The sequence below is a fragment of the Lissotriton vulgaris genome, chromosome 11, assembly GCF_964263255.1.
Source record: "Lissotriton vulgaris chromosome 11, aLisVul1.2, whole genome shotgun sequence".
Lineage (NCBI taxonomy): Eukaryota > Metazoa > Chordata > Amphibia > Caudata > Salamandridae > Lissotriton > Lissotriton vulgaris.
The window spans coordinates 721,294,594-721,316,299 of record NC_141699.1 but is presented as its reverse complement, the minus strand read 5'-3'; the positions used below and the strand labels follow the sequence as shown (position 1 = coordinate 721,316,299).

Below are 21,706 nucleotides of genomic sequence, written 5' to 3'. Positions count from 1 at the left end.
GTTCCTGTGAGTATTCTTGCCGCCGCATTTTGTGCACATTGGAGTCTGTGGACTACAGAGACTGGGGCCCCCAGATATAGGACATTCCCATAGTCCAATCTGGAGTTCACCAGCCCCTGCATCAAGAGCTTCCTGGATTGAAGGGGGAGTAGATGGAGGATCTTTCGTGCCATATTCATAAGGCCGAAGCACGTTCCCGCAGTTTTCCTCGCTTGTGTTTTAAAACTGAGATCCTGGTCCAACCATATCCCTAGGCTTTTTACTTCGGATTTTGGGGATCCAGATGGGACATTGAGCTACCACCGGACCTCTGTTTGCGGGCCCTAAGAACAATTGCCATGAGTTTGTTAGAAGAGCAAAGCTGCTTGGCCAGGGAATAGAAACCGAATCTTGATTGAATGTTGGTCGGGCCATGCCCATATAACGTACAGTGCACCGTTACAAGGACCTTGAACCTCACCCTTGTGCCCACTAGTAGCAACTGCAGACCATGTAGATGAGAGCCGGCATTTGCCCACTTGGGAAGGCTGAGCAAAAGTCTAGCTGCGGCATTCTGGACCACCTGCAGTTTCTTAAGCAGGCAGGCTGGAAGACCGACAAAGAGCCTCTGCATAGTCTTTGCTGGAGGTGGTCTCGCTTGGATAACCGTTTTCCATAGATGGTGAGCAGCGGGAGAAACTTTGAGAAATTTTAGAGTGCCGAAACAGAAGCCAGATAACCTTTTGATCTGCGGACCAAAACAAAGATGTGCGGTTGAAATGAAAAGGATCTAGGTGTACTCACAGTTAAGTGGTTTGAATTCTGTTGTAGATTACTAGATTTAGTCATGTTGACTTTAATGTCTTAGGGTAGAGCTATCATAGGAGTCTTCTTTCCCACTTTTAAAGTTAGAGTTGGTCTTCAAAACCAAATTCCAGTTGTCTTCACTGGTCATGCCTGTGGCTTCATTGAATTCCCCTGAGCAGAGTAAACCTATTCTGAGATAATGACCACTAAGGCTAGCCACCTGTGGTTAACTTTATTGTGAAAACCTTCTACATCCAGCACACAAGCAACTCGCAATAGCCTTGGACCACTTGTGTCCAATACTGGTCTTACACTTCAAATGACTATGCACAGTGCACATCTGAATATCAGTCCCACAGTAGACCCATTAAAATGGACACAAATGTTTGCGCAAATGTGTCCTTGGCACCGTAGCTTTTTTTATGGATCATTGCGATCCAATTCTGAAAAGTAATAAGTACACTGTAGTACTCGAAGACTTCCGAAGTATTCTCTGCCCCTGTACAACAACAATGGTCAAGGTCTCATAACACAACCATTTAGCAGCTGGTGTGTGAATGCTACAAAAGAGTTTTTTTCATTCCTTTAGCAATCAAGCAATGTATGATTTCTGAGTATATCTTAATTTCAAGTGCCCCATTTTACCTCCCTGGAATTGAATACCTCTTCCTTTTACAAGAAATAGCTCTGGTTGAACAATCAGTTTATGTTATTTTGTTACGCTGTATCTGAGGTTCTACCTCTCTCTATCGCTTAGAAGAATCACCAATACCTCCACCTAGCTACATTTAGGGGTCAAGTGCCCAAAGGAGTCCTATTGTTACCCATTAGTATGCAGAACGGATACTGTGTTGTAACTACTAACTGTCACAGAAGCAAAATAAAAGACCTCATAGGGAGAGGAGTATTAATTATCAGATACAGGAAAGACCTTTGGAAACAAGTGTCCCATTTGAATCATCTTGGCTGCAGAACTGGGATTAAATTATGCCCATAAGGCTGACAGAATATTCTTATTTCCTACCAGATCTATAGTTTTCGCCTTCTTCTTGGATTCCTCATCACACCAGGTCTCACACCATAGCCATTCCTGAGGAAGAGATTTTATGGGCACCTGATGGATCATGTTGTTGGGTAAATCCTGAATGCAAATGAGAAAAGAAAAAAATAATTGGTAAATTATCTAGTGAATAGCATGCATGAAAACAATCCTAGAATGCATCAAAACACCCATTTATAATCCTAACCTAAGCTGGATCAAAAGCCCACAAAATAATCAGAGACGACCATTAACGTGCAAAGGATAAAGTCACAGGATATTGGAATAAATGGTCTTCAAGGACTACTTGACAATGTATTGAAGATATAGTTCTTCTGGAAATACTGGTAACCCCAAGCCCGCTGTGCAAGGTCAAAGGCCATCTACAAATGGTCTAGGTGACAGGAACTTTGCACAGAGCACGTCCGCAGGCTATGCCCAGAATCCACAGAGCACAGCAGAAGGTAACATCTAAAGAACAAGGCACTTCCTGAGTGCCACAAGTTCTGGGCAACTTCGATGAGGTGGACCACTTTCGAGAACTGTTTTTTTCCCCATAGGTTTTCAGAAGTGTTTGTGAACCATTATGGGAATGTGCACCAACGACTCTAATCATTTGAATGGTTGTAATCATATGAAGATTGATGCCAGATTTTGCAAACATACTAGTTTGTAGGACACCTAAAAATGTACAAAGTCTTTCATAAACATGCTTAGCATTTTATTCGATTGATTATAATGCCTCTAAGTACTTACATCAGGTTCAGCTAATTTTTCCAGTCAACATGATGAAGTAGTACCTTAATATAATATTTCACTGGGCGTTTAAATATTTGCAAAGTTTTTCATGTTATGTTTACTTTGTGGTACAAATATTTTAGGGGTGAATTAAAGCTGGTAGTGGAAAATCGGTGACTAGTTTTTAACTAATTTTCAACAAAACTTCATGTTATTAATTTTTACACTTCTATGTTAATTTCACAGCTATGGTCACACACACATAGTAGAGATCATGTAAAAACACTAGCAAACATCGAAACAGCAGTGAAAATAGTATTTAAAAGTCATCCTTATTCATGCGACCAGTGGGAAGTTTACTTAACACTGCTGCAAATATTTGAAGGCTTGGGAACAAAATTAGTTAAGAACTACCAAGTTCATTTCAGGGCGCACTAGAAAGTAAACATAGCATGAAAACATCTGCAAATATTTAAATGCCAAGTGAAAATAAAAAGTAAATAAAATAAAAGATGCAAATACTGAACTAAAAGATGAAAAGAGAGGCACACCGTCCAAGAAAATGCAGGAGACTAAGATATGCAAACAAGCATTGTCAAAGCCAATACGAGCCAATACGCCTTACCAATTGACTTTGTGAATGTCTTTTAGGGGGAAAAAGAGATATGACGTGGCCAGCGCTGGTTGCTGGAAATTATTGCCTGGCAGGAAGGCCACACAACATGGGGGAGCGGGGCAAGCAACACAATCAAATGGGTTGGAGGCAGAGTTGAAACAACGAGACAGTGTGTGGCTTATGGCCAGAGCGGACGAATTTGGATATGAGGAACCAGGTTAAGAGTTAATGTGTCAAGGAGAGAAGGAGAGAAGGAGAAAGTGAGAGAGAGAGAGAGAAGGAGAAAGTGAGAGAGAGAGAGAGAGAGAGAGAGAGACAGAGAGAGAGAGAGAGAGAGAGAGAGAGAGAGAGAGAGAGAGAGAGAGAGAGAGAGAGAGAGAGACAGAGAGAGACAGAGAGAGACAGAGAGAGAGAGAAAAGAAACTGACCACTGGTGCATTGAAACTAGGGCCCTGAAAGGCATGACCTCCACCCTAGAAATCAGTTCGCAGAACAGGGAAGATGGGTGGGGCGGGAAGGAATCTATCACTAACTAATGTCTCTTACGGATATATTGTTACACAAGAAAGTAACTTGTGCATCTGAAAGAGACACGTTAGTGATAGATTCCTTACCTTAGAATAGATACCCCAGCAATACCAGCCCCGGTGGTGGGCCTGCGAACAAAGATCACACCAGAAAGTGATGGAGAACAAAACAGCCAAAGAAGATGTCTCTCCGGACCTGACAGTCAAGGCAGTAATGCTTGGTAAACATCTGCAGCGAGGCCCACGTAGCTGCCTGACAGATGTCCTGCATGGGGACGATGCGTCCCAAGGCAGTAGTGGCTGCCGTTGCCCTGGTAGAACGGGCATGCAGCCCCACAGGAGGCTCCGTCTTAGCAAACGAGTAACAGGCTTTGATGCACAGAACGACCAACCGAGAGATGGTCCGTTTGTGCACGGCCTGACCTTTCTTGGCACCCACGTTGCCAACAAAAAGTTTGTCATCCACTGTTGTGTGAGCTTCAGATAGAACAAGAGCGCACGTTTTGGGTCCAGACGGTGGAGCCTCTCTTCCTCTTTTGAAGGATGCGGAGGTGGAAAGAAGGTGGGCAAAGCGATGGTTTGCCCGATGTGGAAGAGCGTGACAACCTTTGGCAAGAAAGAAGGACGGGTCCTTAAAACTACCTTGTCCAGATGAACAGAGAGAAAAGGAGGTTTAGAAGATGGAGCCTGGAGCGAACCCACTCTTCTGGCAGAGGTGATATCTACCAGGAAAGCCGTCTTTAGAGTAAGAAGACGTAAGGGACAATTATGAAGCGGCTCAAAGGGAGAGCACATCAGAAAGGTCAAGACAAGATTTAAGTCCCATTGAGGCATTATGAAAGGCACGGAAGGAAACGTGTGTGTAATGCCTTTCAGGAAGCGATTAACAACCGGGGACTTAACGTGAAGGCTGATCCGGAAGCCGTAGAAAGGCAGAGAGATAACCCTTGATAGTGCCCAGAGCAAAGTCCTTCTGGGCCAAAGAGAGAAGGAACAGAAGAACCTCAGAAAGAGGGGCCGAAAGGGGATCCACAGCCTTTGCTGTGCACGATGCCACAAATTTGTTCCATCGGCAGGTGTATACAGCCTTAGTGGAGGAACGCCTGGCTGCCAGAATAATATCACAGACTTCGGAAGGAAGGTCGAAAGCTGTCAACTGTCGCCGCTCAATCTCCATGCATGAAGGTGGAGGCTGGACAGGTTCAGGTGGAGGACCGTCCCCTGCCACTGAGACAGAAGATCCTCCCTAAGAGGCAGTCGGATCGGGGATCGATCGCCAAGCTGAGTAGCTCGGGATACCAGTATCTTCATGCCCAATCCGGAGCCACAAGAATGACTTGGGCCCGGTCGCGCCGGATCCTCTTCAGCACTCTGGGCAGCAGTGGTATCGGCGGAAAGGCGTACAACAGACCGCAGCTCCACTTGTGACGAAAAGCGTCACTGAGCACGTGCTGCCTTGGAAATTCCAACACGCTGAACTAATGACATTGCGAGTTCACTTCGGTGGAGAATAGATCTAACCAAGACTCTCCCCACTGCAAAGAGACCTTGCGCCACGACTGAGTTCAGACACCATTCGTGATCCATCATGCACCGGCGGCTGAGCTGAAAGAACCTGCCAGGTGTTGAACCACCAAGGAAATGCCTTTATGTACCGACCATGTCCAGAGGTGGAGAGCCTCCTGACATAGGGTCCACAACCCCACCCCGCCCTGTTTGTTGCAGTACCACATGGCGGTGGTGTTGTCCGTGAACACCTGCACTACACTTCGTCGGACAGAGGGAAGGAATGCTTACAGTGCAAGTCGGATCGCCCGAAGCTCCGGAAGGTTGATGTGGAGCCGGGACTCCGCCAGAAACCAGAGGCCTCTGATCTGCGCCTCTCCCACGTGGCCGCCCCATCCCAGGAGTAACGCATCCATCACCACTGAATGCTCTGGTTGGGGAAGTGAGAGGGATCTGCCATTTACACAATCGCAATTCGTGAGCCACCACTGCAATTGTAGTGCAGTGCCCTCCGAGATCTGGACGTAATCGGACAGGCTGCCCTGATACTGTGCCCAATGGAACTTCAGGTCCCACTGCAGAGCTCGCATATGCCATCTGGCATATTGCACTAGCAGGATGCAGGAGGCCATGAGGCCCAGGAGCCGAAGGGTCATCCTGACTGAAACCCATGATAGAGGCTGAAAGATCGGAATCATAGCTTGAATATCCCGGACTCACTGCTTGGGAGGACAAACCCGAAACTGCGTCGAATCCAGAACCACTCCGATGAAAGGGGAGCTTCTGAGGGACTCAGGTGCGACTTCAGCACGTTGATGGAGAACCCCAGCAAATGCAGGAGGTAGGCCGTAGTCTGGAAGTGGGAGGTGGGAGACGACTGCCTGGGTCGAGCCCGCCTTCAACAACCAGCCGTCGAGATAGGGGAAGACTGGAACCCCTGATCTGCGTAGATGAGCTGCAACCACCGCCATCCCTTTCTTGAACACCCGAGGGGCACTGATAAGGAGGAAGGGGAGCACGGCAAACTGAAAGTGCTCTTGGCCTACCGTGAATCGCAGGTAACGCCGGTGGGCCGGCAGGATGGGGATATGAAAATATACAACCTGCATGTAAAACGCTACCATCCAGTCTCCAGGGTCGAGAGCAGCCAAGACCTGAGCTAGAGTCAACATCTTGAACTTCTCCTTCCGGAGGAAGCGGTTGACATCACGGAGGTCCAAGATGGGGGGCAGGCCCCCTTTTTCCTTCTTGGGGACCAGAATGTAGTGGAAATAACAACCAAGTCCTACTTCTGGCCCAGGAATGCGCTCGATGGCCCCCTTGGCCAAGAGGGCCGTGACTTCCTGCTGGAGAAGCGCAAAATGATCCCCTGACATGCGGTGGTACTGAGGTGGCATGGCTGGAGGGGCAGTCTCAAAGGGGAGGGAGTAGCCCCTTCTGATGATTTGCAGCACCCACCTGTCCGAGGTAACGGAATGCCAGTGGGGAAGGTGATGGCGAATCCTGCCTCCCACCGGCTTGAGGTGCGGCCCAAAGCTCGGACTAGGAAGGCTGAGGCGGATCCTGCGGGAGTGGAGGTGGACTGACACGCACGCTGCCCCCCCCCCCTGTCCCACCGCGGCGGAAACCACATCCGCGTGGAAGATAGCTCAGCGCAGGCTTTGGCCTGAACGAATATGTCGGGCGCCACTTCCGCGGCCATGAAAAGAACGAAAAGCAGACGTGGCCCGGCACGTGGTGGAGAGACCTAATGACTCGGCCGTAGCCCGGGAGTCCTTAAAACACTCCAGCGCACTATCTGCCTTATCCCCAAACAGGCGAATGCTATCAAAGGGCACGTCCATAAGAGAACTTTATACATCCCCTGAAAAACCAGTGAAGCGCAACCTGGCGTGGCAACAGAGGGCCACTGTCGTTGAAATCGCCCTACACAGTGAGTCCGCAGTGTCCAGTCTACACCTGATGGTGAACTTTGCTGCATCTTTCCCCTCAGCAACAGCTTGGGAAAGCACTGTCCCAGGCTCCTCCGGACACTGAGGCAGCACCTGCGCAACCGTGTCCCATAAAGCATGGGAATAGTGGCCCAACAGGCATGTAGTGTTCACCGACCGCAGCCCTAAGCTGGCAGATGAAAACAGTTTCTTGCCGAACTGTTCCAGCTTTTTGGATTCCTTGTTTGGCGGAGCGGTAGGGAATGCGCTCTGGGAAGTTGAGGCCTGGATGACCAGGCTCTCCGGGGTTGGAGGGGTTTGGGGGGGCGGGGGGTAGACAGAAAAGCAGGTACACCCGGGGCCGGGCGATGATGCCTGGCTACGTTCCTACCCACTGAAACCACTGTGGCTGGTCTAGACCAGCTACCCATCAAGATGCCAGTTAAGGCCTCAAACAGCAGCAGGGGCTTCAGAGAGCTTACCGCCGGCTGAAGCACTTCAGTGAGGAGATTAGTCTTGAGGGTCACTGTAGGCAGGTCGAGGTCAAGGGCCTCAGCTACTCTACGGAGCACCACAGTGTATGTAGCCCCTTCCTCCATGGCCACAGCAGGAGGAGAAAGAAAAACAGGGTCAGAGGAGAGGTCAAGGCAACCTGCATCCTAGTGGAGAAGTGTGGCTCAGGGGTTAGAGGCGGCAGACCCGGAAGCTGAGATCGGCCCTGGACCAGGGTTCAATTCCCCACCTCGGCGGTTCTTGGGCTCAAAAAATTCCACGGACTCGATAATTCTCGCTCCGGTGCCTTCTCAACTCACGGGTTCACACTCTGCGACTCTGGGCAATAGCTTGCTTAATCTCCACAACGGCCCCTCGCGGCGGGATGCCTGGCTTTCACCTTGTGGATACCCTGCCGGGGTTATCTCACAGGGGAATACCAGGACGGGTTCCCTAAGCAAGCGCCGGGAAACCCTTTGTGGGTAGCTGTGCGCTATATAAGCTCAAATACATTTACATAAACATCCTCTAGTTCTTCTGTCCACTCCTGTTCCGACCCGCACTGCCGTGCGAGAGGGTCCTCAGACCCCTCCCAGTCGTCCCCTTCCTCCATTGCCGCTGGAACAGGCTGCGGAGGTGGGGAGGGACCGGGGAATACAAATTGTCACAGCGTCGGTCCGGCTTAGTGTCCCAAGTAGGGTCCCAGCTAGGGGCAAAATTGTCCAGAAACCCGGGAAAAGGCGGTGGCGGAACAAATGGAACCCACTGCGGCGCCGGGATCGGAGACTTTGGCGGCAAGGGACGGCCCTCAACTGGGACCGCTGGGCCCGAAGGCGCGCCGGCGGAAGCCCGAGGCCTGAACAGGCCGTCCATGGCTGCAAGGAAATCTTGCACCTGGGCAGGAGTCGCCGACGGACCCGGATAGGGCGGGTAGGCCATGGGACTCCCAGGCTCCAAAGGAGCCGCCGGGGTGGGACCCCTTGTCCTCTCGTCCGCATCCAGAGACCGGTGGGGGGACGTCTGAGAGCAGAAACGCTTCTTCGACTTATGTCATCTGTTACCCGACTCAGAGTGTGAATACTTCGACCCCGAGGAGCGATGATGATGGCTCAGCGATCGGTCCCTCGATCGACCCCTGTACCTCAAACAGCGCTGAGACGACTGTCGGGTCTCTAGCAGCTTACGGGCCCGCTCCTGTAAGGCCTTTGGGGCCATGGCCAGACAGTCGGAAAATGACCAGGAGTCATGGTTGCGCTCCAGACAGTAAAGACAGACGCCTATGGGATGGCCACCGACATCGTGCGGCGACAGACCCTGCAGGACTTAAACCCAGGAATCCCTACGTGGCACCAGGAGTCAAAGACTCAAAAGGAGAAGACAAAAAGTCTCAAAAGGATAGTCAAAAAGTGACTAGGGTATGTGCTCTAACCGGATCTGCGCTTGCTGGCTCGGAAAAAGAAATAACAGACCTGGCGGCAGCGCGCATTGGTGGCGCCTAAGTAGTCTCCGTGTTGTCATCTCGGCGCTTACGACGCCAACGACCGACGTGGAGCTGCACAACGCCACCTTCCCACATGCAGGGGTACTGCTGACGAAATACCTTCCGGATCCAGTCTGACACCTGGGGATATTCTAAGGTAAGGAATCTATCACTAGCGTGTCTCTTCCAGATCAGGTGTTCACGGACCACACCAACGCCAAGTAACACTGTATCAAACAAGGTTTTGTGGGGTCATGGACCCTTCCCTTTGACAGGCGGCTTTGCACATCTGGACATAGCTGGAACAACTTATATTTATCTGGTGGTTCAACACCTGGCGGACTCTCTGAACACCAGAGTGAACAAAATCTGCCGTTTTTGTCTAGCGGATCAATAATGGCGTCTTCATCCAGAGATGGTGCAATGTCTCTTCCGAGATAGGGAAGAGCCTTGGTTAGATCATCACCAAGAACGTGAAATGTCAGCAGTTCTGCATGCTGAAGTTACCAAGGCAGTTCTCGCTCGGAGATTCATTTAGTCTTGAGTAGAACTCAGGGTCCTATATGCCTTTTTGCTGATACCACTCCTGTCCAGAGCTCTCAAGAAGATCAAGAATGACTAGGCCCAAGTAATCCTAGTGGTTCTGGACTGTGCAAGGAGAGTATGGTATCCCGAACTCCTGCGTGTGAGCATCGTCCTCCAGTCAGGCTGCCCCTTCAGGAGGATCTTCTGTCCCAGGAACAGGGATAGGTACTGAACCCAAACCTGTTCATTCTCCACCTTCATAGATGAAGATTGAGCGGCTACAGTTGAGGGTGTTTGATCTCCCTCCTGAAATGTGTGATATCAGTCTGGCAGCCAGGCATTATTCCACTAAAACTATTCATGCCTGTAGACGGAACAAGTCTGTGGCTTAGTGAATATATAAATCGGTTGATCATCTGTCTGCATACTTGTCTTAAGTTCCCTTTTTTGTTCCCTCTCTGACCTGGCAAGGCTTTGCTTTAGGCACAGCCGAGGGACATCTACCCACCATTTCCACGTTTCTACGGCTGCCGAACCAGCTTTTCCTCTCCGGGTCACCTGCTTTGACTAGATTCCTTAAAGGTTTACAGCATCTGTTTCCTCCTAACCCCTTCAGTATGACTCAATGGGACTTAAATGTAGTTCTCATGTGTCCCCTTTTTGGGCTGATGCTTAGCTGCCCTCTTAACACACACGTAACTACTAGTGTAAGAATATATCTGTAAGAGACATTAGTTAGTGATAGATTCCTTCCCTTAGAATATCCTCAGGTGTCAAACTGGATCTGGCAAATTTTGCTAGCAGTACCCCTGCGCGTCAGTAGGTGGCGTCGGGCGGCTACGTGTCTGTCGCTGGCGTCGTATGCGCAGAGATGACGTCACAGAGACTACCTAGGCGCCACGATGCGCGCTGACATCAGGTCTATACACAACTTTCCTCGCCAGAAACGCAGAGCCATGCAAGAAACTGACAACTGGTGCCATGAAACTAGGGCCCTGAAAGGGATGCCCTTAACCCTAGAAATAAGTTTGCAGAACGGGAAGGATGGGTGGGGCGGTAAGGAATGTATCACTAACTAATGTCTCTTAGAGATATATCGTTACACAAGTAGTAACTTGTGCATCTGAAAGAGACACGTTAGTGATAGATTTCTTACCTTAGAATAGATACCCAAGCAATACCAACCCCGGTGGTGGGTATGCGAATAAGATTACAACAGAAAGTTACGGAGAACAGAATAGCCAAAAAAGCTGTCTCTCCTGACTTGACTGTTAAGGCAGTAATGCTTAGTAAACATGTGCAGCAAGGCCCAAGTAGCTGCCTGACAAATGTCTCAAGGCAGTAGTGGCTGCAGTCGCCCTGGTGGAATGGGCATGCAGCCCCACCAGAGGCTCCTACTTAGCCAACGAGTAACATGCCTTGAAGCAGAGAACGACCCACAGAGAGATGGTCCATTTGTGTACGGCCCGACCTTTTTTGGCACCCACAAAGCCAAAAAAGAGCTGGCCATTCACCTGGAATTGTTGCGTGTGTTTCAGGAAGGAGAGCGCACATGTTGGGTCCAGAAGGTGGAGCCTCTCTTCTTCTTTGAAAGGATGCGGAGGCAGAAAGAAGGTGGGCAAAGTGATGGTCTGCCCGATGTGGAAGGACATGACAACCTTTGGCAAGAAAGAAGGACAGGTCCTCAGAACCACCTTGTCCGGATGAACGGAAAGGAAAGGAGGTTTAGAAGAAAGAGCCTGGAGCTCACTCACTCCTCTGGCAGAGGTGATAGCTACCAGGAAAGCCGTCTTCAGAGTGAAAAGACTCGAGGGACAGTTATGAAGGGGCTCAAAGGGAGCGCACATCAGATAGGTCAAGACAAGGTTTAAGTCCCATTGAGGCACGATGAACGGCATGGGAGGAAATGTGTGCGTAACGCCTTTCAGAAAACGGTTAACAACCGGGACCTTAAAAAGAGAAGGCTGATCTGGAAACCGTAGAAAGGCGGAGATGGCCGAAAGATAACCTTTGATAGTGCCCAGAGCAGAGCCCTGCTGGGCTAAAGAAAGAAGGAACAAAAGGACCACTGAAAGAGGGGCAGAAAGGGATCCACAGCCTTCGCTGTGCACTATGCCACAAACTTGTTCCACCTGCAGGTGTATACCATTTTTGCTGAGGGAGGCCTGGCTGCCAGAATTACATCACAGACTTCGGGAGGAAGATCGAAAGCTGTTAACTGTCGCCACTCAATCTCCACGCATGGAGGTGGAGTCTGGGCAGGTTCGGGTGGAGAACCGTCCCCTGCTGCTGCAACAGAAGATCCTCCCGAAGAGGCAGTTGGATCGGGGGATCGATCGCCATGCTGAGTAGCTCAGGATACCAGTATCTTCGTGCCCAATACGGAGCCACAAGGATCACCTGTGCCCGGTCGCGCCGAATCTTCTTCAGCACTCTGGGCAGAAGTGGTATAGGTGGAAAGGTGTACAATAGACCGCAACTCCACTCGCAATGAAAGCGTCGCCTAGCGAGTGCCGCCTTGGAAATTCCAACGCGCAGAACTGATGACATTGCGCGTTCTCGTCGGTCGCGAAGGGATCGAACCAAGACTCTCCCCACTGCAGAAAGAGACCTTGATCCACGTCAGAGTTCAGATGCCATTCGTGATCCATCAAGCACCGGCGGCTGAGTTTGTCCGCCCTGTCGTTCAGAGAACCTGCCAGGTGTAGAACCACCAAGGTAATGCCTTGATGTTTCAGCCATGTCCAGAGGCGGAGAGCCTTCCCAGGAGGGACGCATCCGTCACCACTGTGTGCTCCGGTTCGGGAAGGGAGAGGGATCTGCCATTGACCCAATCGCAATTCGTGAGCCACCACTGCAATTGTCGTGCAGAGCCCTCCAAAATCTGGACGTGATCTGACAGGTTGCCCTGATGCTGTGCCCACCGGAACTTCAGGTCCCACTGCAGAGCCCACATGTGCCATCTGGCACGTTGTACTAGCAGGATGCCGGAGCCGAAGAGCCATCCTGATTGAAACCCGGGACAGAGGCTGAAAGATCGGAATCCTAGCTTGAATATCCCGGACTCGCTATTCAGGAGGATAAACCCAAAACCGCATCGAATCCAGAAACGCTCCGATGAAGGGGAGCGTTGATGGAAAACCCCAGCAAATGCAGGAGGTCGGCCGTAGTCTGGAGGTGGTTGACGACTGCTTGGGTCGAGCCCGCCTTCAACAGCCAGTCATCGACGTAGGGGAAGACTGACACCCCAGACCTGTGCAGATGAGCCGCGACCACCGCCATCACCTTCGTGAACACCCGAGGGGCACTGGTAAGGCCGAAGGGGAGCACGGCAAACTGAAAATGTTCCTGGCCTACTGTGAACCGCAGGTAAAGCCGATGGGCCGGTAGGACGGGGATGTGAAAATAGGAGTCCTGCAAGTCCAACGATCATCCAGGGTCGAGGGTCGAGGGCAGCCAAGACCTGAGCCAGAGTCAACATCTTGAACTTCTCTTCTGGAGGAAGCGATTGACGTTCCCGAGGTCCAAGATGGGGCGCAAGCACCCCTTGTCCTTCTTAGGAACCAGAAAGTAGTGGGAACAACAACCACGCCCTACTTCTGGCCCAGGAACGCGCTCGATGGCCCCCATGTGACCTCGCTGACGTCACGTGCGCGGACGACGCCTGGGTGGAGCTGCGGGATGTCGCCCCGCCCCCGGCGCGCAGGGATGCTGTGGCGAAAAAGTTTCCGGATCCAGTCTCATACCTGGGGATAATTCTAGTAAAGGAATCTGCGTCTAGTAGTCTCTATCAGATAGGAACACGAGGAAGAAATGTACCTTCAGGCGCCGGTACCGAAGTCGAGCGACATAGGTCTGGCGCCGGTCGGGGCATAACCGCCGCCGAGGGCGTCACTGGAATTGGCACCAGGGAAGGTACCGTGAGGTCAACCGGAGTCAATCCGGGTCGAGGCCTGGATCCTCGGGGGCCCTCTAGCACTGGGGCCCGGAGCCGCCAGCATCAAAGGCCCAGGGCTCCCAGCCGAGTCTGCGGGGCCCGAAGGCGTGCCGGTGGAGTCAGGCTGCCCAAGGATGCCGTGAAGCGCTTCAAAGAAAGCTCGAAGCTGGGCAGGGGACACTCCGGTACCAGGAAAAGGAGGGAAGCGCAGAGCCGTCGCAAAAGCAGGTTCCGGAGACTGATCTGAAGAGCGACGGCGCTCCAGGTCCGGCGTCACATCGGACAATGGACGGGGAGAAGGCAAAGAGAGACAGTGATTCTTCTCCTTCTTCTTGTGCTTTGACTTACCCAAGGAGTGCGAAGACTTCAATGATGAATGGTGATCGTGGCTACGCGACCAGCCCTGCGATCTGACCTTGAACGACGCGGAGCAGGCTGCTGGGCTGCCAAGATCTTTTAGGGTTCACTCCCACATAGAATTCGGAGTCATGGCCAAAAGTCGGAGCACGACTTCGGTTCGTGGTCGAGCCCCAGGCACACAAGATGGGAGTCCGTAACCGGCAGACTCTTACAGGCCTAGAATGGCTAAACCCAGTCAGAAGATGGGACATTCCTCGTGTAGGAAAGTGGGTTTCTGTTACAGTAACCCCCCACTTTTTGCCAGACTACTGATGCACTTTTTCTTGGTGTGCCCTGGGTCCCTGCCAATCAGGTTCCCAGGGCCTGTGTTCTTTCCCAAAACCTAACCCAATTGTCATCTCTGGCTACAGGTCAGCCCCTGTTAAATGGTACCACAAGTACCCAGGGCACTCTGACCAGGGAAAATCTCGAAGGGCTGAAGCACGTATTGTGCCACCCTTAGAGACCCTGTACCTTTACACACACACTGCATTTGTAGGCTGCGTGTTTTGGTGCAGAACAAAGTAAAGGGTCGACATGGCACACATCCTTGTGCACCATGCCTACAACCCACTGCCCTGGCATAGATCAGTCACCCCTCTAGCTGGGTGCTCTATGTTTGTGGTGAGGGTACAGGTGCATAAGCCCTGTACCCCTACAGTGTCTAAGTCCATTCTCAGACATTGTAAGTGCAGTGCTGCCATTAAGAGTATATGGTGCTGGAAGCTTGACATTACGAACTCCACAGCACTATAATCGCTACACTGAAAACTGAGAAGTTTTGTATCAAACTTCTCAGCACATTAAACCCACACTGATGCCAGTGTGGGATTTAATGAACAATGCACACAGAGGGAATCTCAGAGATGCCACCTACTAATTAACCCACCACTAGTGTCCAGGCTGAGTGGCTGCTTTCAGCTGCCACCACCAGACATGTTTCTGGACCCCTGGGTCGAGAGCTTGATTCTCTGTGGGGCCTAAAACGATGCAAATCCTGGGACGAGTTGCCAAGTCTCTTCCCCCAGGATGGGCATGGTTCACGAAGGGGAAGCTTCAAAGGCATGCTGCCTTTCTGAGCCTCCCGAGACCATTTGCTGCTTTCAGCATCTGGTCCCAACTGGTTCCACCCCCCCTTTGGGCGGGAGAGCCGGAGGGAAAAACAAGTGAGGGGAAGAGGTGTGCCCACCTCTGCCAACTCCACATCTCAGGTGGGGGAGGAGAGGTGAAACACAACTCTGAGTCCCCGCCATCTTGAGGATGGGAGGACCCAACCACCCAGGGACAAGGGCTGTACCCACCCCAAGGAAGGGACCCATTGGTCCATGCCCTTTCCTACCTGTAATGCCCCTAAATATAGTATTTAGGGGGAACGCCGAACCTTGCTTCCTCAGATCCAGCCGGACAACAAGACGAAAAGAAAAAGGACCAAACAGCCGTGCAGCCAGCTAACAAGAGGAAAACACCCACTGACTTGGTCCCAGCCCTACCAGCCTGTCTCCCCTCGAACCTGCTTCAGCGAAATCCTGGTGCGTCATGCAGCCAGCAACCTCAGAAACCCCGGTGGACCTGCCTGCCTTCACTTCCAAAGAATGCCTCTCCCGTGAACACCGGATTTGTTCAACTGCAACCTCTGGCAGCAGCCAGAGACCGCGAATCCAGCCCACTCTGCACCCGCTGAACCAGGCCCGAGCTCAAGTGGAAAAACACCAAGAGGAGGTCACCCCAGCGACCCTGAGCCGAGATCTGGCGACCCCTGACCTGCCTCAAGCCTCCAGCCGATGCCTGCAGTCTAGATCCAGAAGGCCACCCTAAACGCGATCAAGAGCTGGTAAGAAGATCCGACCCCAAAAGGCACTCCTGCACCAGACGCCCCACGGCCTTGTGTGCCTATCCAACCCTCAACTTACCTATCCAAATGGTGGTCGCACCCAGAAGTCCTTAGTCTCCCTGCCTGCAGTGCTTTAGCAAATCGGAGGTTCTCCATAGATAACAGGGCTCCCAACGTCAAAACAGCACTCTGCACCCAGCCGCCCCAGTGCTGCCGAGGGTGCACCTTTTGTGCTACTGTGTTTCCCTATTTGGCCTGCATTAACCCTAGGAGCTTTGCTCCCACAACCCAGTGACCTGCTTGCCAGCAGCCACCAACCGCAGGCCCCCTATCCCCCATTGAAATACATTGGGCCACAACACTCTGCACCCGGCCGCCCTAGTGCCGCTGAGGTTGCAACAAGAGTGCATCAATGAACCTGGGGGACCCCTGAGTCTAGCCCCAGAACCTTGACTCCCACAGTCGATTACTTACCTGTGAACCGATAACCTGTTTTTCCTCTATAGGATAACATTGACAATTTTTTCCAAAAAGTTTCAAAGTGTGGAGTTTTGAAATCTAAAAATATTCTTTAAAAATCACACAAATAACCAAACGTATTTACTTACCTGTTTACAAGAAATGTCCCAGTGCTAGGTATCCAGCACTGCGTTAGAAAAGTAACGTAAAAAGTAACTTTCCTGTAATTTACTGAAAAAGCCTATTCATTCCAATGTAAAGTATTTGCTAAGTGTTGCAACCTGCTGCATCCCCTGTAAATCAAACAAAGTTTTCAAACGGTTCTATATTCAGCAACATATTACTGAAAGGAAAATGCTACTTTCCAGTATGCATCTGTACTTGGCATGTAGAGCTGCAGAGTCTCACACTGTGCATTAGATCGACACCTGGTGTTGGGCTCTGATGATTGCATGTTGTTGTCGTCTTGGAAGAAGTCTTTGTAGTCACGAGATAGGTGACTCCTCCCTTGGACGATAGTGCACAAAGGCATCGACTTCATCCTTAGATTGTTTTTTTCCACCACTGCGTTCGGACGAAACTTTTCCGCACCGGTTCGAAATCTCCTCTTCAAGTACTTCGACGCGTAAAAATTTTCTTCAAAACTTCACCAAACAACTTCAATATAGATAAACATCGACTCTACTTCATCAGCTCGATTCCGGTCGTCGACGCGGGCCGTTGGGCCTACCCACGCTGTGAGGCCTACACCTCATGGAAAGGACGCCATTCAAAAGTTGCCCCGAGTGTGGCGCAAAATTTCCACACAGTGACCATCACGAGGTCTGTAACCTGTGCTTATTGTTAGAACACGATGAATCCAGCTGCACAGCCTGTGCATCCTTTCGATCGAAAAAGACCATTCGAGATCAGAGGGCTCGTCGACACGATATGCAGAATTCAGCTCCGGAACCGGTGGATATCTTCGACGAAGGTCCATTCGTCCCAGAAGATAATTCCGATGATCTCCAGATCGTATCCGAGGCAGATAACTCCGATGACTCCATATCTTCGGGTCAACGCGTGAGTACCACTGCTCCTACCCCAGCCCAAACAACAAAATCGAAGGCAAAGGTCAACACTTCGCCTCTGGTGCCCAGTCGAGACTGAAAAAACACTTTGAAAGCCCCGCCATCGAGCCCGGCTCCAAAGAAAATAATGAAGCCTTCCGGTAGCTCCACACCGAGCAAACCGCATGTGCCGATACCACCTGCTCCCTCGTCACCGAAACAAAAAGAAGTGTTGTTTCCGAAAGACACTCCGAAACCGTCGACTCCGAGAGACAATGCGGCTTCGAAAACAATGAAGCCCGTTTCCGATGCCCCGAAAACAGCTTGGCATCGACTCCATCCTTAGATTGTTTTTCGCCATGATGGGAAATTATGGAGTTAGTAGAAATAGAAAAAGGGATGTCCATGTGTGTGTATCTAATTAAGATAGAACTGGAACAGATACAGGCCCAAGAGAGGCGGGTGGGCGTGTGAGACTCTCAGCTCTACATGCCAAGAACAGATGCGTACTGGTAAGTAGCATTTTCCGTTCGAGGCATATGAGATGCAGATCTCACACCATGCATCGATTGTACAGCAGTGTCTCTCCTAGTGGTAGTCACCTGTATCTGTTGCAGTAGTTTGAAAGAGAGTTTTGAGGACAGCTTGGCCTACCGCAGCTTGCTGCTTGGCTTGCACATCAACACAGTAGTGTTTAGTGAAGGTGTGTGTTGTAGACCATGTTGCCGCCTTACAGATGTCTTCTAGGGGAATGTTCCCCAAGAAAGCCATGGAGGCTCCTAGTTTGCGTGTGGAGTGCGCTCTAGGAGGAACTGTTAATGTATGTTTTGCTTTGTGATGGCATATTTGTATACATTTACCATCCACCTTGCAATTCCAGCTTTAGAGATGGGGTTGCCTTTATGTGGTGGAGAGAAAGCTACAAACAGTTGCTTTGATTTACGAAAGGATTTGGTCCTATCAATGTAATAGAGAAGAGCTCTTTTTACATCTAGTGTGTGTAGAGCTCTTTCTGCTACAGAGTCTGGGTTTTGAAAATACACTGGCAACTCTACTGATTGATTTAGATGAAAAGGAGTAATTACTTTAGGAAGGAATTTGGGATTAGTTCGTAGAACCACCATGTTAAGATGTAATTGTAAAAATGGTTCTTGTATAGTGAAAGCTTGAATCTCACTAACTCTCTTAAGAGAGGTAATAGCAATAAGGAAATCTGTTTTCCATGTAAGGAATTGCAGTTCACACTTATGTAAAGTTTTAAAGGGGGGTCCCATGAGCCTGGTAAGAACAATGTTTAGGTTCCACGCTGGAGAGGGTGGTAACCTAGGAGGAATGATTTGTTTTAATCCTTCCATGAAAGCTTTGATAGTAGGAACTCTAAATAACGACATACGTTGTCTATTTTGTAGATATGCTGCAATGGCTGCAAGATGTAAATGTACAGTTGAATATGCTAGATTACATCTTTGTAAATGGAGAAGGTAACAGATGATATTCGGGATGGAAGCATCTAGAGGATAAATTTGATTATTAGTGCAGTAAATGGCAAATCTCTTCCATTTTGCAGCATAGCAAGCTCTAGTAGTAGGTCTTCTGGCTTCTTTAATGACATTCATACGTCTGGTGGCAGGTTAAGGTAACCAAACTCTAAGACTTCAGGAGCCATATCGCCAGATTCAGGTGACTTGGATCTAGATGGCTGATGTCTTCATGGTTTTGCGTTAGCATGGATGGTGTCAGACACAGTCTTTGGTGTGGAACTAGAGAGAGTTCTAGCAGTGTGGTGAACCATGGTTGGCATGCCCATGTGGGAGCTACCAGGATCAATTTGAGAGATTGTTGTCTCAGCTTGAGTACTACTAGTGGTATTAGCGGGATTGGAAGAAAAGCGGACACAAATTTGCCTGACCAGTTCATCCATATCGCATTGCCCTTGGACAGCGGGTGTGGAAAACTGGCGGCGAAGGTTGGGCTTTTTTGCGTTTTCGTGTGTGGCAAACAGATCTATGTCTGGATGACCTCACTTGTGAAAGGATGGTAGTTCCCATTCGTGAATCTGTTGTGTCTGTCGACTTAACAGATCTGCTATCTGATTGTGAACTCCTGGAAGGTGTTCTGCAAGCAGATATATCTTTTGTGGAACAGCTCATCTCCAAATGTTCTGTGCGAGCTGGGACAGTTGTAGGGAATATGTGCCTCCTTGTTTTTGAATATAGTACATGGCTGTCATGTTGTCCGTCCGGATCAAGACAGCTTTTTTCTGTACATGTACTTGGAATGATTTTAGTGCTAGGAATATTGCTAGCAGCTCCAGGTGATTGATGTGAAGCACCTTTTGTTGAGCGGTCCATTTTCCCCGAGTTGTATGGTGGAGCAGATGGGCTCCCCATCTTGTGAGGGATGCGTCTGTAGTCAGTACTATCTGTGGCACAGGTTCGAGGAACGGCCGCCCTCTGGACACGTTTTTGGTGTTCCACCACTGAAAAGAGCGATGTGTGCGGCTGTCCACCAACACCAGGTCTGTAAGTTGTCCTTGAGCCTGCTTCCACTGATGTGCTAGACATTCCTGCAATGGGCGCATCTGCAGTCTTGCATATGGTGCAATAAAAATGCAAGATGTCATCATGCCTATTAGTTGCGTGAACACTCTGGCTGGGAGAGAGTGTTGGTTTTGAAACTTTGTGACTAAGACTTGAATGCTCTGTATCCTGGCTTGACTGGGATAAGCTAGAGCTGTATCAGTGTTTATTGTAGCCCCTAGGTATCGATGTACATGAGAGGGCTGGAGATGTGTCTTGGTGTAGTTGATTGTAAACCCCAAGACGTGCAGTGTTTTTATTGTTTGAGATGGGTGTTGGACACACTGATTGATTGACTTGGCTTTTATGAGCCAATCATCTAAGTATGGGAAGACATGGATAGGTTGTCTTCTGAGATGTGCTGCTATCACTGCTAGGCACTTTGTAAACACTCGTGGTGCAGTTGTGACTCCGAATGGAAGGACTTTGAACGGATAGTGTTGTCCTTCTAGTACAAATCTGAGATACTTCCTGTGAGAAGGATATATGGGAATGTGGTAATAGGCGTCCTTGAGGTCTAGTGTGGTTAGGAAATCACCTTGTTGCAACAATGGGAGCCCTTGTTGTAAAGTGATCATGTGAAAATGATCTGAGTGTTTATATAGATTGAGAGGCCTTAGGTTTAGAATTGGTCTTAGTGTTCCGTCCTTTATGGGTATAGGAAATATAGTGAGTAAACCGCTGTTCCTTGATGTTGCAATAGAACTAGCTTTATTGCATCTTTTTGCAGCAATGAGAGAACCTCTTGTTGGAGCAGCGTTAGATGTTCTGTGGCACTGGACGCTGTCTGGGTGGTATATGTGGAGGGGTAGCTGTAAGCTCTAGGCAGTAACCATACTGGATAATTTGTCTTACCCACTTGTCTGTTGTGATGGAATTCCAGACAAGTAGGAACTGTGTTAGTCTGCCCCCTACAGGAGTGGAATACTGTTGGTGGAGCAGAAGGAAGTCACTGTTTTGTGTTGGGAGAGGTTCCATTATTGTTATTTCCTCAACCTCTTCCCTTGTTGTTGTTGCCTCTGTAGCCTCCTCTAAAGTATCCTCTATTGGAGGATGTTTGTGTATTGGCTTTAAAGGAAGCTGAATTGTCTGCTCCAGCTTGTTTGGAGCCTCCTCTTTAGAAGGAGCGACTAAAGGAGCCTTGTGCTTGGGTGGACTGCAGAGCTCCCATAGACTTCACTGTGTCAGTTTCTTTCTTCATTTTTTCAAGTGCTGTGTCTACCTCTGGACCAAACAATTGTTGTTGGTTAAATGGTTTAAGATAGTAGTTTGCACTTCCAGCTTAAATCATGAAATGCGTAGCCACGCGTGACGTTTAAGGAGGACACTGGTGTTTATTGCTCTGGATGCAGTGTCTGCTACATCAAGTGCGCATTTAATGGAGGCATTAGATATAAGCTTACCCGCTTGTATGAGGTCATTTGCTTGTGCCTCATATTGGTCAGGTAGATGTTGTAAGAGCTTCTCTAACTGATCATAGTTGGCCCTGTCGAATCTTGCGAGGAGGGCCTGTGTGTTAGCGATGCTTCATGTATTGCTAGCTTTGGCAGCTATTCTTTTCAACGAAGCATCTATGATCTTTCATTCTTTATCAGGAGGTGGTGCTTCGTCTGATGTTTGGGAATTTTCTCTTTTCCTAGCGTTTGAAACTACTAGGGAGTTGTTAGAATTGGGGGTCTCTGGTTGGCACAGGTTGGTACTTGTGCCAAGCAGGGACCCTCTCCTCTAGTCAGGGCAAGGGAATTACCCTCTTAAAATAACCCCTGCTCACCCTCTAGGCGTTGTGGCGCGAGCAGTCAAGGCTAGTTCAGA

General features: G+C 49.8%; 1 protein-coding gene across 2 annotated transcripts in view; it reads right to left on the bottom strand.

Annotated features, from left to right (window-relative positions):
- The window catches only part of UGGT1 (UDP-glucose glycoprotein glucosyltransferase 1), an 849,443-nt gene that overhangs the window by 71,399 nt on the left and 756,338 nt on the right, over window positions 1-21,706 (bottom strand). For both annotated transcript variants that reach the window (XM_086943802.1, XM_086943803.1), the window contains one exon: window positions 1,811-1,927. In XM_086943802.1, coding sequence (XP_086799928.1) covers window positions 1,811-1,927 — 117 coding nt within the window. The remainder of the gene's footprint in view (window positions 1-1,810; window positions 1,928-21,706) is intronic.